Below are 16,027 nucleotides of genomic sequence, written 5' to 3'. Positions count from 1 at the left end.
TAACTTCTCTCAGCAGAAGCTTGAGTGAATGTGACATGTGTATAAGTTCCTTGGAGGAACTAGGCCTGTGCTTTCCCCCGGATCTCTGCCCCGGTTTCACTTCCCAATAAAAGCCAGAAAAAGGTACACAAAATTCTAAAGAACTTTTCATATTTATTTTACATAGACCTTTTTTTGTGGGTTTTCCTTTTTTTTTTTTTTTTACATACATCTCATGCCAACGCACAGGAGGCATAAACCAAGGAACTTGCCAGTTTCTGCTTCAGGGTTTTCTCCCCCCTTGAACCCCAAAAGACACATGGCAATAAATACAGGGTGTGAGTTGTTTGGGTTTGTCTTTTTTTTTTTTTCATTCTTAATTTCTCCCCAACAAACGAGACTTTCACTTGAGAACTGTACAAAATTCATAACCGCAAGGAGTTGGTTACGGAGAGGAGTAGAGCAAACAGGGAGCAGAGATCTGCAAAGGGTTTACACCACCCTTCCTCTATCGCACTTGGAACTGCAGCGGAAAACAAAAGGCTCTGGGGTTGGGTTCCGGAATCCAAGATGCTCTCGGCCCGCCCCTGAAAGCGCACAGTCTGCATCCTCCCAAAACAAAGGAACCCGCCTCATTCCAACAGCAGTAGCTCCGAGCGTCACCAATGTGCTTTGGGGTCTCGTCGTTTACCAAGTGGCGTGGGGGTGTGAGCATTGCTTGATCTCTGCATTTGCAGTTATTTGCTTCGACGGTGCTTTCAGAGCAACTCCTGCCCCCCCCTTCCAAAAAAAATTAAAAGACGACAACGGCCAAACCCCGGAAGGAGAAAACGGCATGCCAGCGGTGTGCTTCTTTAGTTCTTTCCCCCTAAGTTTAGCTTCAGCCAGAGCCCTACAAGAGCAAGTCATGAAACGCAACTTGTTCCTTCTTGCTTGGATTTCCTTTCAGAGGGCCGCTTCCAAGTTTTAAAGTGCAGTGTTTTAAATGGGCCGGGCATCGCAGCCTTTCTACAAGATTGAGCCGGCGTAGATTTCCAGATCAAACCTGAGCGTCAGTGAAGAGGACTTCCCCATCAGTCTGAAGGCTACGGAGCTCAGCAGGAGATCATAGACTGCAATGATCAAGGAAAATGTCATGCTGAGCTCTTCCAGAGTTACTTCCGGAGCCATGAGTGGTGAAGGACATGCAGCAATCAACTCAATTTCCCTTCGAAGCTGAGGGAGAAGAATTGGTGGTTTTCGAGCCTCGGTTCTTTCTCCATCAGAACAATTTCAGGCAGACGACATTGCCTACGTTAAGCCCAAACGAGGTTCCTAAATCCTCCCGAAAGTGCCGCACTTTATTAGACTCTTCATGGCAAAAAGCGTTTATAATTTATGCTTCATCTCAGGTGCGCAAAAGCAAGCCTCATTTATATGCAAGTAAATTCCAGCCAGGGATGTCTATATCATTCCTGGAGCGCCTCAAACGTATAGTTCAAGCCAGAGAATCTGATGAGTGCTACTTACTGTTGGGGGGGGGGGGGGAGAGGCGGAAATTGCTCATTGGTTTTTGATGGGGAAAGCCCTGCAGAACGGAGGAAAGGGGGGTAACCGTATGCATACATAAAACCTTTAAAAGCCCGCCCCCCAGCACGTACCAGTGAATTATACCCTTCGTTTAACGAGACGCGATTATTGGGGTGCAAATTGCCATCGAAACAAACATTTCAAGAGCAGACATCTTTCTCGTTGTGTCAGGATTAAAAATATGACCCGCTGGCACAGAGCTCTTTCAAAGGAGGATCTATGTTGGCATCTCAAATGGGCATGATAGAGTCGTGGCATGAATGTCCGTCGTATCAGTTCACCCTCCCCTTCTGACCATTCACCTTAGGGGGTTATGGCGGCCCTCTGAATGAATGACCTCCAGTAGTTTGTCGTAATAATTCGGTGATGGTGGTGTGCGCACCTAATTTCTCTATGTGCAGCCCTACAGGAGGAAAGAGGTGTGGATTTGCCATTTCGGTCTCTGAATCCCCCAAGCCCCACAACTCCTTTTGCGCTGGTTTGGAGCCTTACGTTGAAAACAGGACATTTTGCTGGAGTGAATTTGGCGGTTTCATGTACACCACGCTCACAAACCCAGTCCCTTGCTGAATTAGAGAGAAGATGCTGTATCGGAGTGGTGGTAGGGTGAATATTCTGGGTCACAATTTGGTGGTCTGTGATCAGGGGAGGAGGAGTCTTCTGGTTTGTCCCTAGCTTCTGCATGGATTCTCTCTCAGCTAATCTTTTTTTTCCCTGCGCTTCTCAACTTCTCAAATTCCTCGCAATACTGTCCCATCCAGTCCCATTTTATTTTCTGTCTTGTTTGTAATGCATTGAAAGGTATGCCTTTCTTCAACACTCTTCATTTAATTCTTAGATTTGAATCCCGTAGTGCCTTGGAGACCAAGAGATTCAGGGTGTAAGCTTTTGAGCATCAAAGCTCTCTTCATCAGTCTGACGAAGACAGCTTTGATGGCCAAAAGCTTACACCCTGAATCTCTAATTGGTCTCTAAACGTGTTTCAGGGCTCAAATCTGTTTGACTGCAGACCAACATGGCTACCTTCCAAAACTGTCTTCATTCAGTTCTTGTCTCAAAGCTCAGGCAATTTTTGTACCTGATTCTCCCCAAATTATTTTCACTCCAGTATTAAGAACAGTTGGTTTTTATACCCTGCTTTTCACTAACCAAAAGATTCTCAAAGAGGCTTCCAATCGCCTTCCCTTCCTCTCCCCGCAACAGACACCTTGTGACGTAGGTGGGGCTGAGAGAGCTCTAAACGAGCTGCCATGAGAGGACTGTGACTGGCCCAAGGTCACCCAGCTGGCTGCATGAGGAGGCAGAGAGGGGAATCAAGTCCAGTTTTCCAGATTAGAGGCTGCCACTCTTAACCACGACACGAACCTGGCTCCCTGCTCTTTGGGTGTCCCGAAACAGAGGCAGATCCTTATGCAGGACAACCCAGTTTGCAAACAGTTCTCCCCCCCCCAAAAAAAACCCATGGCAATAATAAAAATATCACAGTAATGTTTTATAGACAAGTTGGATGCAATGAAATGCCAGCGGGCATTGTTGGGACTTGATTCCACTAGCTGACACCAACAAGAGCTGCAGTCACAGAGCAAGATTTGAGTCCAGTTGCACCATAAAGGCCAACAAGATTCCCAGGGTAAAAGGTGTTGAGAGCCAGAGCTTCCTTCCTCGGATACCCTGAAGGGCAGCCCTAAGCAGAAATACCCCCCTTTGAAACCCCCCAGGCTCACAAGGAAGTGCCTTGGTTTCTGATGACTCCATCAAGCATCTCTTCCGTTAAAAACGACAAGACAAGAAAGTATTTCAAGTTACACTGCATAGTTGCAAACTTTGCCCATTAGTATTATTTTTTACAAAAAGAAAACCAACCCTGAATTTGCACTATTATGCATATGTTCATGTTTGCTCTGTCTTAAAATACAAATCCTGCATTTTCTAGAATAGGGGGGGGGGGCAGACAGTGGCTCTCCAGACGTCCATGGACTACAATGCCCATGAGCCCCTGCCATCTGGCAGGGGCTCATGGGCATTGTAGTCCACGGACGTCTGGAGGGCCACCGTCTGGCCACTTCTGTTCTACAGGTCCCTTTGTGTTCGGAGTGACCAACAAGGTTATCTGTCATGGTGGTAGTTCTTAGTCTGAGGAAGAGTGCTTGCACTCGAAAGCTCACGCCATGAATAAATCTTTCTTGGTCTTAAATGTGCCACTGGACTTTGATTAAGTTTATCTGCTTATTGTATTTTTGTACCGATCACACCAAACCGAAAAGGTAGCCCTGTGCACGCCCCACCCAAAAACACCCAACCCGAAACGTTCAAATGTTAAAAGGTCAGGCGGAGATATTTTTACCTCTTCTTTTTTTAATATCCTCCTGCATGTGATCCTGATACAGATAGAATGGTGCGGTGGTGGCCATTTCTGAAATAATTGCTTTCTCTTTTGGAGCGAAAAGGTACGGGCGGCTGGGTCATAAAGCTGCATTAGCCGCGGTGCTATAAAAAAGTTGCGGTAATAAATGTCATCGGAGAATGGTTACCTATTTGTGATAGCGTCAAATAACCTACTGGAAATGGGGATATATTTAGAAAAGGGGCCGAGACAATGTGCACGCCGTGGCACGGGTCGCGACGTGCAATTGTCTCAAGAGGGCATGTGCGGGCATGCAGCCGAATCGTCGGAGCTCTCAATTGGATCCGCTTTGTGCAGGGAGCCGCATTCCTTTAAAACGCCCCCGTCATCTTCACCCTCCGCAAATGTACAGCATCTAAATCACAAGACTGGTCCTAAATCGACCGAAACGGTTCTGGGTTTGGATTGGAAATGACCGGGCACGGTTCAGAAGGAGCGAGAGAGCCCATTCCGAGTGGGATCAATACCCATTGTAGGTACGTGTGATGAACACTTCTTGGCTAACCACACAGGCGTGTTTTAAAATAGCGAGACACTTAGAGCCGTCCAAATTATTTTCAGCTCGCTAAATCAGAGAGCAGCCTCAGATTCCCTGCCGCTCCTGATAGATTCCGGGAAGGGAAACGGTTTCAGCGATAAAAAGGGTATTTTCCAACGGAATGTCTTTTGAGTCTGAATTTTTATTCATTCTTTCCCCCTCCTCTGCAGGTTTTTCACCAGAACTTTCCTTCACAGGATTTCATTTGGGCTCACTAGACTTTGTGCCTCCTCCACTGCACCCCTCCAAGAGGTTTTAAGATGGAGCACACAGAATTTGCCAAGATCCCCTGCCCCAGAGAAATCAAATTGGCCTCAACCAGAGGGCCTTTTCAGTCCTGGCCCCGGCCTGGTGGAATGCTCTTCCAAGCAAGATCGGGGCCTGCGAGACCTTAAACAGTTTTTTTTCTTTTTTTTCTGAATCATAGAGTTGGAAGGGGCCATAGAGGCCATCTAGTCCAACCCCCTGCTCAACACAGGATCAGCCCTAAGCATCCTAGAGCATCCAAGAGAAGTGTGTCTCCAACCTTTGCTTGAAGACTGCCAGTGAGGGGGAGCTCACCACCTCCTTAGGCAGCCTATTCCACTGCTGAACTACTAGTTATGCAGGACCAGCTAAACAAAGCTGTTCCACTAGACCCATGGTTGAGGCCTTAAATGATTCCTGACAATATCTGGCTTCCCAACTGAATGCATTTATCAACTCTAAATTATTATCAGAACATTTGCCAATTTTCACATCAGGAATTTTTCACATCAAGAATGTACTTCATGCCCCCCCCTCCCAAGAGAGAAGGTGGTGACTTTTTGATACGGCATTTAACTTAAATTAATTGGACTGGATTTTAATGTGATTTTAATATACCTTTATATGGATATATTATATATGAAAACGTGAGCTGCCCTGAGCCTCGGGCAGCATACAAATCTGAAAATGAATTAATTTTTTTTTAATGATACCTTGGATGTCTGAAGAACCTCCACAAGGAGGACTAGCGGCCATCCAGGTTGAAAAAATCACAGTATCGGGAGGGATGATTTGCTACAAATAATTACCGTGAGAAGGGAGCGCAGCATGCATGTTTATTTTGTATTCGAGAGGATACTGCGATGTTCGTTCTATTTTTACTCTTTGTAATCCCATTTCCATACTTTAAAAAAGCAAGAGAGGGAACCTCCCTGCTCCTGTAGCCCAAAGAGTGTTTTGTACAAACTTCCTCTTAGCCTCTGACATTTAACTCAAGAAACGAACATCAGAGACCAAAAGTTACGGAGCAATCCAACCATACACAGCTACTGGCACACGTGAAAGATTTCATTGGGCAAAGGGATGATATACCTTGCTTCTCACATTTCATTTATGACGTGCATTTCTACCCAGTGGAGACCTAAAGCGACTGAACATTGTTTTCTTCCATTTTATCCTCCCGACAAGCTGGCTGCACGTTTACAGATGCAAGTGACTACCTGTTGAGTGGACAAATGTCTACCTGTCAGTCTGTCCTTCACCAGTTTTTGTGTCTGATGTCCCTCCCACTAAGAAGCTCACTGGGGGGCAGAAGTTCCAGTCTGGTTTAGGAAGGAAAGAGATTATCAGTCCTTCCTGTTATATCATGTGGTTCTACCAGTTCCTGGGCTCATTCCGCACATGTTCCAATGCACTTTATAAGCAGCTTTCCCTGTGCTGCACGAGAAAATGCAGCTACAAAAGCACATTCAAAGTGTGTTATGCAGTGAAGGGTCCCAGCTGTCACTCATTCCGCACACGTTGGAGAATGCACTTTCAGTGTGCTTTTGCAGATGAATTTTCCTGTGCAGAGCAGGAAAAACTGCTTCTGAAGTGCACTGGAAGTATATTCTCCAACATGTGCAGAATTTGTGCGTTAAGTGCCATCATATTTCTGGCTCAAGTCTTGGAAAACTGCAGGCTTCCTTGACTGAGTCAATCCGCCTCATGTTGGATCTTCTCTTTTCCTGCTCCTTCACCTTTCTCCCGGCAGTATTGTCTATTCCAGTTACTCCAGCTAGTGAAGACAAAATCGTAACATCTCTGCCCCCCTCCCTTTTTTAAAAGTCTCTTAGGGGGTTTGAAGGCTCACTCCAGCAAGCTCTTTTTGTGCTGGCTGGAAATTAAGCCGAAGCCAAGCAGTATCAAAAAATTTGCTCCAACGTTACACTTTCCTGTGTCCGGGCTCGCTTCATCGGATGCCCTGTCCCTACCTTGTGCTTGAATGGTACGCAGGTCTCCAGTGTAGCTTGGGGGAGATTGGGTATGAATGTTCGTAGGCTCCCTTCAGTAGGGACTGTAGCAAGGCCCATCCGTGTTGAATGTTGTGGACCTGAGGGATGGAGAGACTGCCCCAAGGAATAAGATCTGTTTGCTTGTTTTCCCCGGGACCAGTGGCTACTGGAGTACCCAACTGGGAAGGCAGATGGCCGTCATATACAGGGGTGGCCAGACAGTAGCTCTCCAGATGTCCATGGATGACAATTCCCAGCTGGCAGGGGCTCATGGGAATTGTCATCCATGGACATCTGGAGAGCCACCATCTGGCCACCCCTGCCCTAAATATCTAGGTACCACAACCTACTGCACAAGATCAGGGGTTTTGTTTCACTCCGCTGTAGCATAATGCCGGATTCAACATGCAGCCGCCATCCACATTGGCAGCAGCAGCACGGGCCTGTTGGTACCCAGAGGGGGCCACTATCCCGGGGACCACAGAAGGGTCTACCTTGCTTTGGCTCCTGCCCATTAGGGTGGGGTGGGATGAAGCAAAAAGAGAAGGAAAGCAACAGTGGCATGGTTGAGGAAGAACAGCCCAGAGTCATACAGGAGATGGCTATGGCACCTTCTCGGCATGCGGACACACCCAGAAGAACCTGCCCATTAAAAGGATCTTGGACAGAAGATGATGTGAAACGCCTCCACCTGGAGAGCCACCTTCAATCAGTACACACTACTGACCCCGACTGACCCACGTGCTCACTCAGAAGTGGCAACGGCACTGCCTGTGGCTTCCCCACCCCTCTTGGGCAAAGACGGACCCATCCTTCATGAACCATCCAAGTCAGCGTAGAAGGAGGCAGGGAGAAGTGCAGGAAGGACAAGCCCGTCAACTCCTCCTCCATCTCTCTCTTCAGTGGTGAGGAGCGACACCTGGCCTGTCAAAATATTGCATTGCCATTGCTTGTGTGCCTAGACTCAAACCAACGGTGGCCAGCAGCCACCCCAGGCGAGAGCCGCCACACGGCCAACAGTCAGGTTCCCCAAAGGCAGGCCCCGAGAAATCGGCGGATGTGGGTTTTTTTCTACAACCGGGACCTCTAAAACTAGACAAAGAACCGTCCGTGCCAATGTGCTGTGCTCAGAAGCAGCTCCTCCTCTTGTCCCAGTCTTTCCAACAGAAAGCAAATATAGATATAGATATATATGTATATTTATAATATCATAACATCTTTGAAGCTCTACAGGAAACAGAGAAGGGCTTCCCGTTCTAGAAGAATAGGAACTTCAGTGCGATGGCACACCTGTGATCCTTGAAGTCTGCTTGCTGTCTCTCCCCCCCTCTCTTTGTTGAGGCTGAGTAAGCTTTCAGGCCAAAAGAGCAAGTGGGTATACGGCCAAAACAACAACAACAAAAAAACAAAACACCAAAGAGCGACGGGTGCTTAAAAAGGTGGATGATCCATTTCGTCAAGCCAAGAAGCCGGGCTTGTTGGAAAGTCTGGGTAACCCACGCTGCTTCCAGTCGAAATGTCGGAGGTCGGACCCCCGGCCATAGCTCTGAGTGTCTGGCTCACCCCCTGCCCTCCATGTGCTACGATTCCTAAATTATTGTCCATTGTGTAATCCAGGCCATTGAGCAACGGAGTGTGCGACGGGAGGGACGAGATGGAGGCCGGGGACTGGGGGATCCCGTAGGGGCTCCCGTCCCTCAAGTCCTGGTAGGATTGTCCGGACCCGTCGATGGCGAAGGTGCCGTTCATGAGGGGTCCGCTGGCCACCTCGCTTGCGCTGCTGTAAATTCGGTTGTTGTGGCTGAGCTCCGACAGTATTTGGTCTTCTGCAAAGGAAGCGAGGAAGAGAAGGTTTTAGCGGCAGCGGTACCGAGGATTTTGAAATGCAACGGGAGGGGAGGGAGCATGTTTTGTCAGTCGTTAAGCACAGATTAATAAGAGCCTCTTGTGGCGCAGAGTGGTAAGGCAGCAGACATGCAGTCTGAAAGCTCTGCCCATGAGGCTGGGAGTTCGATCCCAGCAGCCGGCTCAAGGTTGACTCAGCCTTCCATCCTTCCGAGGTCGGTAAAATGAGGACCCAGCTTGCTGGTGGGTAAATGGTAATGACTGGGGAAGGCACTGGCAAACCACCCCGTATTGAGTCTGCCATGAAAATGCTGGAGGGCGTCACCCCAAGGGTCAGACATGACCTGGTGCTTGCACAGGGGATACCTTTACCTTTAAGCACAGATTGAGTCCACCGTCTTGTCCCCCCCCCACCAAAAAAAAAATACAGATCCATTAAAAGATGATGGTGGACACGTTGTTGCATGTTGGGTTTGGGTTCCATTACACAAGTATCTCAAGAAGAAAGGAGAAGCAGGGGAAGAATAACTAGAGCGGGTTTTTATACCCCACTTTCCCCCACCCAAAGGAGTCCCAAAGTGGCTTATAAACAGCTTTCTCAACCTCTCCCTGCAGCAGACAAACTGTGAGGGAGGTGGGAGACAAACTGTGAGGGAGCCCATTGAGATTGTCCATCTTTAGTTCTAGAGCCGGGGTAGTCAACCTGTGGTCCTCCAGATGTCAATGGACTACATTTCCCATGAGCAACCGCTGGCAGGGGCTCATGGGAATTGTAGTCCATGGACATCTGGAGGACCACAGGTTGACTACCCTTGGTCTACAATGCATCACAGAAAATTTACTAGGACTGTGCGGAGTGGTCTTCTCAGACTTCAGAAAAGTTTAGCCTCAACCTGGATAACTCAGGCAGATCTTGGAAGCTAAGCAGGGTAGGCCTTCACTGGTATTTTGATAGGAGGTCCCAGCAACTGCTGGCAGGGGCTCATGGGAATTGTAGTCCATGGACATCTGGAGGACCACAGGTCGACTACCCCGTTGTAGACTACTGGGACAAATTGTCGATCTCGCGATAAACTGAATTCTTGAGCATTATAATAACGACATGCTAAAAAAATAATAACATGACTTAATTGTGTAATTAAATGTGTAGCTATTAAAAGAAATAAATCTTCAGATCCAAACCATCATCACCTTGATTTAGCTCCTGGATGCCCGGAACTTTCCCCCCTCAAGCAGAAACAAGTACTGGCTTTTTTACAGTTGAGAAACCCCTGAAACATTCATCAGGCTTGATGGTGCAGAATATGGTTGGGAAGCAGAGCTGTGGGCATGCCCACCCAGGGACCCTCCCCTTCCCACTCCCTCCAAGACCATCACTGGCGGTGGGTTGGTGGGTGGCCTGTCATGACCATATACTGTCCTCACCCAATCAATGTTTAACAATTTTTAAAAGAAACCCCAGGCTTTCACAAAACCCTGGTTGGGAAAGCTTCAGCAGCTAGAGTGGCACAAGCAAGGCCCCCCTTATAAATAATAAAAAAAGACCATGTGCCTCTCTTAGGGGGGAGGTGGCTTCTGCCCCCACTTGGTATTCTTCGACTCACGGATAGGATTTTATCTTTTATGGAAGCATCGATATCATCCTGGCTGCTTAATTCCTCCTGCTTTGAAGCAGGGCCCGTTTGTTTAAAAAATAGATCCCACTAAATTCAGCAGGATTTCTGCATAAACGCACTCAAAGCCAGGCTGTAAATTAGTTTTCCCGATGACTCTCATTAAACCTTGAAACAACAAAATTTGCCACCTGAAGCTGTTTTCGAGACCTGTTGAGCTCAAACGTTCACGCGATACAGAAAACTGCAGTCCATTTAAAACTCAGTCCCTGAAGTGTGTGAGGAAAAGAAGGGTCAGGTGTCCCACGTTTAATCCTACATGCTGTACAGACGGGGTTTCCCTACAATGGAAACATGTTGGGTGAGGGTTTCAAAATGGCCGCTGGGGAGACCCTCCCACCCTGTGTTTGCCCTTTCCGGCTCTGAACAAAGGGAAAAGAAAAAGGTTTTATTATTATTGTGTTTAAAACTTCAACTCTTATTTGGGCAGGTTGGCCCGCCCCCTCCCAAAGTGGCCAATCACAGGTCGAGGTTCCTCTCACTTCCAGTGAGCATGGCAGGGAGGCGTGGCTAGCTGACATCACTTCCTGGTACCTTGAAGCCTGAAAAATATTTCAGCAGGGCCTCCGTGGTCAAAGGGTCGAGAAAGGCTGTGTACAGGGTTCCAGGGTTGCCCTGTGTAAGTCACCCGTGTCCATCACAGAAGACTGTGAGAGGTACTGAATGCCAGGAGGTGTCTACATACATGGTTCAAATCTTTGTGGTTTTCCAGGAAGCCAGTGTGGCATAGTGGTTAGAATGCTGGGCCCAGCTTCAAATCCACTCTTTGCCCTGAAATTCACTGGGTAACCTTGGGACGGCCACGCTCTCTCCGCCTAACTTACTTCACGCAGTTGCCATGAGAAGAGAGAGGAGTGGTGTTGGGTCAAAGCAGGTTGCCTTCCCTTCCTCTCCCCACAACAGACACCCTGTGAGGGAGGTGAGGCTGAGAGAGCCCTGATTTTTCTGCTCAGTCAGAACAGCGCTATCAGGGCTGTGACGAGGCCAAAGTCACCCAGCTGGCTGCAGGGGGAGGAGGACCAGGGAATCAAACCCGGCTCGCCAGATTAGAAGCCACCGCTCTTAACTACATATACCGCCCTGAACCCCTTGGAGAAAGTCAGGAGAGAAAGGTACTAAATAAATCGAGAAAGCCAAAAAAGGGAGAGCTCAGAAAGCATCCTGATTGTCACTTGAATGGCAGAGACCAGTCCAGGAACCCTCGCTTAATCGTCCCCCTCATTTATACTAAACAAAATTTTATGCAATTCAGGACTGGACCAGAGCTGTCTATAGGCTGACCTACAAAACCCTTCACAACGCAGCCATAAGCCACAAAGAGCAGTTCCATGACAAATTGTTCAGAGAACAGATCTTCCATGTGGGACAGTCTAGTACAGGGGTAATCAAACTGCGGCCCTCCAGATGTCCATGGACTACAATTTCCATGAGCTTCTGCCAGTGTTTGCTGGCAGGGGCTCCTGGGAATTGTAGTCCATGGACATCTGGAGGGCCGTAGTTTGAGTACCCCTGGTGAACACAGAGGGGGCAGGAAAGCAAATCTATGGATTTCTCCCCACCACCACTACATTCAGAAATTGTTTGTGACCGTGGGCCATCAGCATTGTGTGCAATTTATAATGTCCTATCCACATAAAAACTGAGCCTCTTGTGGCGCAGAGTGGTAAGGCAGCCCTCTGAAAGCTTTACCCATGAGGTTGGGAGTTCGATCCCAGCAGCCGGCTCAAGGTTGACTCAGCCTTCCATCCTTCCGAGGTCGGTAAAATGAGTACCCAGCTTGCTTGCTGGGGAGTAAACGGTAATGACTGGGGAAGGCACTGGCAAACCACCCCATATTGAGTCTGCCATGAAAATGCTAGAGGGCGTCACCCCAAGGGTCAGACATGACTTGGTGCTTGCACAGGAGATACCTTCACCTTTACCTTTATCCACATAAAAAGCCTCTTGTGGCGCAGGGTGGTAAGGCAGCAGGCATGCAGTCTGAAGCTCTGCCCATGAGGCTGGGAGTTCGATCCTAGCAGCCGGCTCAAGGTTGACTCAGCCTTCCATCCTTCCGAGGTCGGCAAAATGAGTACCCAGCTTGCTTCCTGGGGGGTAAACGGTCATGACTGGGGAAGGCACTGGCAAACCACCCCGTATTGAGTCTGCCATGAAAACGCTAGAGGGCGTCACCCCAAGGGTCAGACATCACCCGGTGCTTGCACAGGGGATACCTTCACCTTGACCTTTTTATCCACATAATCTTTCTACCTATCCTTTTTCAGTGAAGGATTCCTTGCAGTGGAGCGACTGTGTGCATCAGGACACGATGTCTATTCTGCACTCAACCAGGGGAACAAGCAGGGAAACAACCCTTATTTTGCCCATACCGCTTACAGCCCGAGAAGATAGCGCAAACGTCGCCATTTGCAGGTGTCTGAGCCTGGATCCACTTCGAAGAGCAAGTTTCCGTTGCCCTGCGAAGGAAAAAACTGACGCTCTCACGTTTTCCCTTCCTGCCCCCACTCCAGCCTACCTCGGAAGCTCAGCTCACTATCACTAACCCCGCAGTCCTCCGCCGAACTCTCTTTTTCGTGCTTGCTGCCTCCGCGGTTCCTCTTGACGCTCTTGTAGAACTGCCCCCAGCGGTGCCGCCCAGCGTCTTTCTTCAGACGTTTCTCTTTGGCCCTTCTGTTTTGAAACCAGACCTGTAGCCAAGGAGAGAAATCTTTTTTAAATCGCTTACGGGAGTTCAACCAACATAGTAGAGGGTCTGCCTCTAAATGCAGAGCCAGAGAATTTTAGCATGGCTCATGGAATGGATGTCACTTGATTCCAAGCACTGCTTTGATCATGCAGTGATTGTTTGAACATTCCAACCCAAGTTCAGTGGCAAAGACTCATACAAATTTTTCAGCAGAAGCTTTTGTGAACTGGAGCTTGTTTTTTTATCGGACGCCTACAGCCTACATCTACGGCAGTGGTTCTCAGCCTGGGGGTCGGGATCCCTTTGGGGGTCGAACGACCCTTTCACAGGGGTTGCAGAAGGGCAAGCAGCTTGACCGGGGGGGGGGGGCGCCATCCACACAACAGCCTTGCAGGGCAGATCAAGATAGAGTGTTCATTTGTCTGGAGCAGCGGAAAAGAGCGAGATCGGCATGGTGGGACAAGAGGCAGAACTGAACTGAGAAACCTGGAGAAAAAAAACAATTTATATACAATCATGAACCATGGACCTTCAAGCCATGGGTCAGTTTTGGTTTAATTTCTGTGAAAGAACCCTTGCATGATTTTATGATTGGGGGTTACCCCAACATGAGGAACTGTATTAAAGGGTCACGGCATTAGGAAGGTTGAAAACCACTACGTTAGATTATCCTGTTCCTCACAGGAAAATCCAGCTGCAAAATCACATTGAATGTGCATTATCTGACGTGTGCAGAATGGGCCCTGGCCTTCTTACATTCCATGTCTCTCACATCAGGGCTCTATACTTGCCTCTGTTACACCCCAATTGACTCCTTGATGTCTCTCAACCCTATGATGTGCAGTATCATGTGATTTGAACCCAGAAGAGGGTTTTTTATACCCTGCTTTTCACTGCCCGAAGGAGTGTCAAAGCGGCTTACAATCCCCTTCCCTTCCTCTTCCTATAAGAAAAAGGGGTTCTGTTTGGGCTGTGCCTTCAGCCTGATTTCAGCCAGTCCCAGGTCAAAAAAGAGAAGCGGTCTCCACTTTTATGAAGCTCCTTTATACTGAGTCAAACTATTGGCCCGATAAGGTCAGAAGTCTCCACTCTAGGAGTCGTGCTCCAGGTGCTCAGAGGAAAGTCTTTCACCCTCTACTACCTGATCCTTTTACTGAAGATGCTGGGGATTGAACGGGACTTTCCAGTTGCAAAACAGATGGCTTCTCACTGAACGATCCTCTCTACCAAATCTAGACAGGCATTTTAGACAACTTAGGAACTAATATGCACTTAAGGACTTACTGCCATTGAGTCTCAGCCAACTTACAGGGACCCAAAAAGGGGCTTTCAAGGCAAGTGAGAAGCAAATGTGATTTGCCATTGGCCTTCCTTTTCAGAATTTTCCTTGGTGGTCTCCCATCCAAGAACTGACCCTGATCAGCTTCTAAGATTTGCGGCGATTAAATGATACCGTGTCACCTTCCTTTCCCAAATTGTTAGACTTTGTCTTTGAGCAAGAGTCAGTCACTGACTGTCAGAAGCCCATTGAGATTGTCCATCTTTAGTTCTAGAGCCGGGGTAGTCGACCTGTGGTCCTCCAGATGTCCATGGACTACAATTCCCATGAGCCCCTGCCAGCGTTTGCTTGCAGGGGCTCATGGGAATTGTAGTCCATGAACATCTGGAGGACCACAGGTTGACTACCCCTGTTCTAGAGTACAGAGACGCTTGAGCTCCACCTCGCTTGAGTCCTTGCGCCTTGAGAAGGCCATTGACCATCTCATTCCAAGTTCTGGCTGCTTGCTTGAGGGCCAAGATACTTTTCAGCAGAAATCCTCTCCGTATCCAAACTCGGCCAGGGGAGGCCAAAGTCAAAGCTTATTGTTACAGTTGTTCAGACCAAATTATAGAAACAAAAACATAAGAGGCCATCGCAGTTGAGTCATAAGGGATAGGGCAGTTAATACGTATCATAAAAGTAAAACTTAAAACTGTCTTGCTTCAAGACATTGTATTTTTGTGGCAGCAGCACAAAACTTAGCAAGCTGAGTTGTCACCGGAGTGCTCCCATCCCTTTGGCAGCCTCTTTGCTCGATCGGCAATGGATTGACCAATTTGCCTCGAATATCTGCATGGGCAGAGCAGTGGAACAGTATGTGTCCTCTGGTTTCAACTGGGCCACAACAACAAACACAGGGCCTCAGTAAGGAGAGGTTAACTGGCAGATAGAGCCAGCTTGGTGTAGTGGTTAGGAGCGCGGACTTCTAATCTCTCAGCCCACCCACCTCACAGGGTGTCTGTTGTGGGGAGAGGAAAGGGAAGGTGACTGTAAGCTGCTTTGAGACTCCTTCAGGTAGAGAAAAGCGGCATATAAGAACCAACTCTTCTTCTTCTTCAGTAATATCTGGGCTCTCTCATCTTCACCCACCTCACAGGGTGTCTGTTGTGGGGAGAGGAAAGGGAAGGCAATTATAAGCCACTTTGAAACTCCTTCGGGTAGAGAAAAGCGGCATATAAATGCCAACTCTTCTTCTTTTTCCTCCAGCCCTCTAATAATTCTGGCAAAGACTCATGGTAATTGCAGAGCATGGACATCTGGAGAGCCACAGTTTGGCCACCCCTCCTCGAAGCCATTGCCACAACCATTTCCCTTTCCCCCATTAAAAAAAATATAGGATGCTTAGGGCTGATCCTGCGTAGAGCAGGGGGTTGGACTAGATGGCCTGTATGGCCCCTTCCAACTCTTTGATTCCATGATTCTATATGGAATATTTTATATACCATTTTGAACAGATTCCGGAGGCACCAGCACCTAATGCTGTGAATCGATCATCCATTTCAACGGTCAATACTCGGTCCAGTCGGCTCACCTGCACGACCCGCATGTCCAGCCCCGTCTCGGAGGACAGCTGCTCCCGCACGTGCCTGGCTGGTTTGGGGGAGTTTTTGTAGGCATTTTTCAACGTTTCCAACTGCTTGGCGGTGATGGTGGTCCGGGGCCTCTTCGCTCCAGCTTCCGAATCATCTGCAACATAAATTTTGCCACGGCTTTGAAACACGGAGCATGAAATAAGCACGCAGGAAAGGCAGCCAGGTGCACAAAAATGTTTT

At 48.3% G+C, this 16,027-nt stretch overlaps 1 protein-coding gene across 1 annotated transcript in view; it reads right to left on the bottom strand.

The window, feature by feature from the left end:
• Positions 1–271: 271 nt before the first annotated feature.
• LHX4 (LIM homeobox 4) overlaps positions 272–16,027 on the bottom strand; it is a 91,345-nt gene continuing 75,589 nt past the window's right edge. Inside the window, exons 4-6 of the mRNA XM_077332221.1 lie at positions 15,787–15,941; positions 12,764–12,935; positions 272–8,556 (exon numbers count right to left, since the gene is read on the bottom strand). Coding sequence (XP_077188336.1) covers positions 8,162–8,556; positions 12,764–12,935; positions 15,787–15,941 — 722 coding nt within the window. The 3' untranslated portion in view covers positions 272–8,161. The remainder of the gene's footprint in view (positions 8,557–12,763; positions 12,936–15,786; positions 15,942–16,027) is intronic.

Source organism: Paroedura picta, chromosome 4, assembly GCF_049243985.1.
Source record: "Paroedura picta isolate Pp20150507F chromosome 4, Ppicta_v3.0, whole genome shotgun sequence".
NCBI lineage: Eukaryota > Metazoa > Chordata > Lepidosauria > Squamata > Gekkonidae > Paroedura > Paroedura picta.
This window is presented reverse-complemented; position numbering and strand designations above follow the sequence as displayed.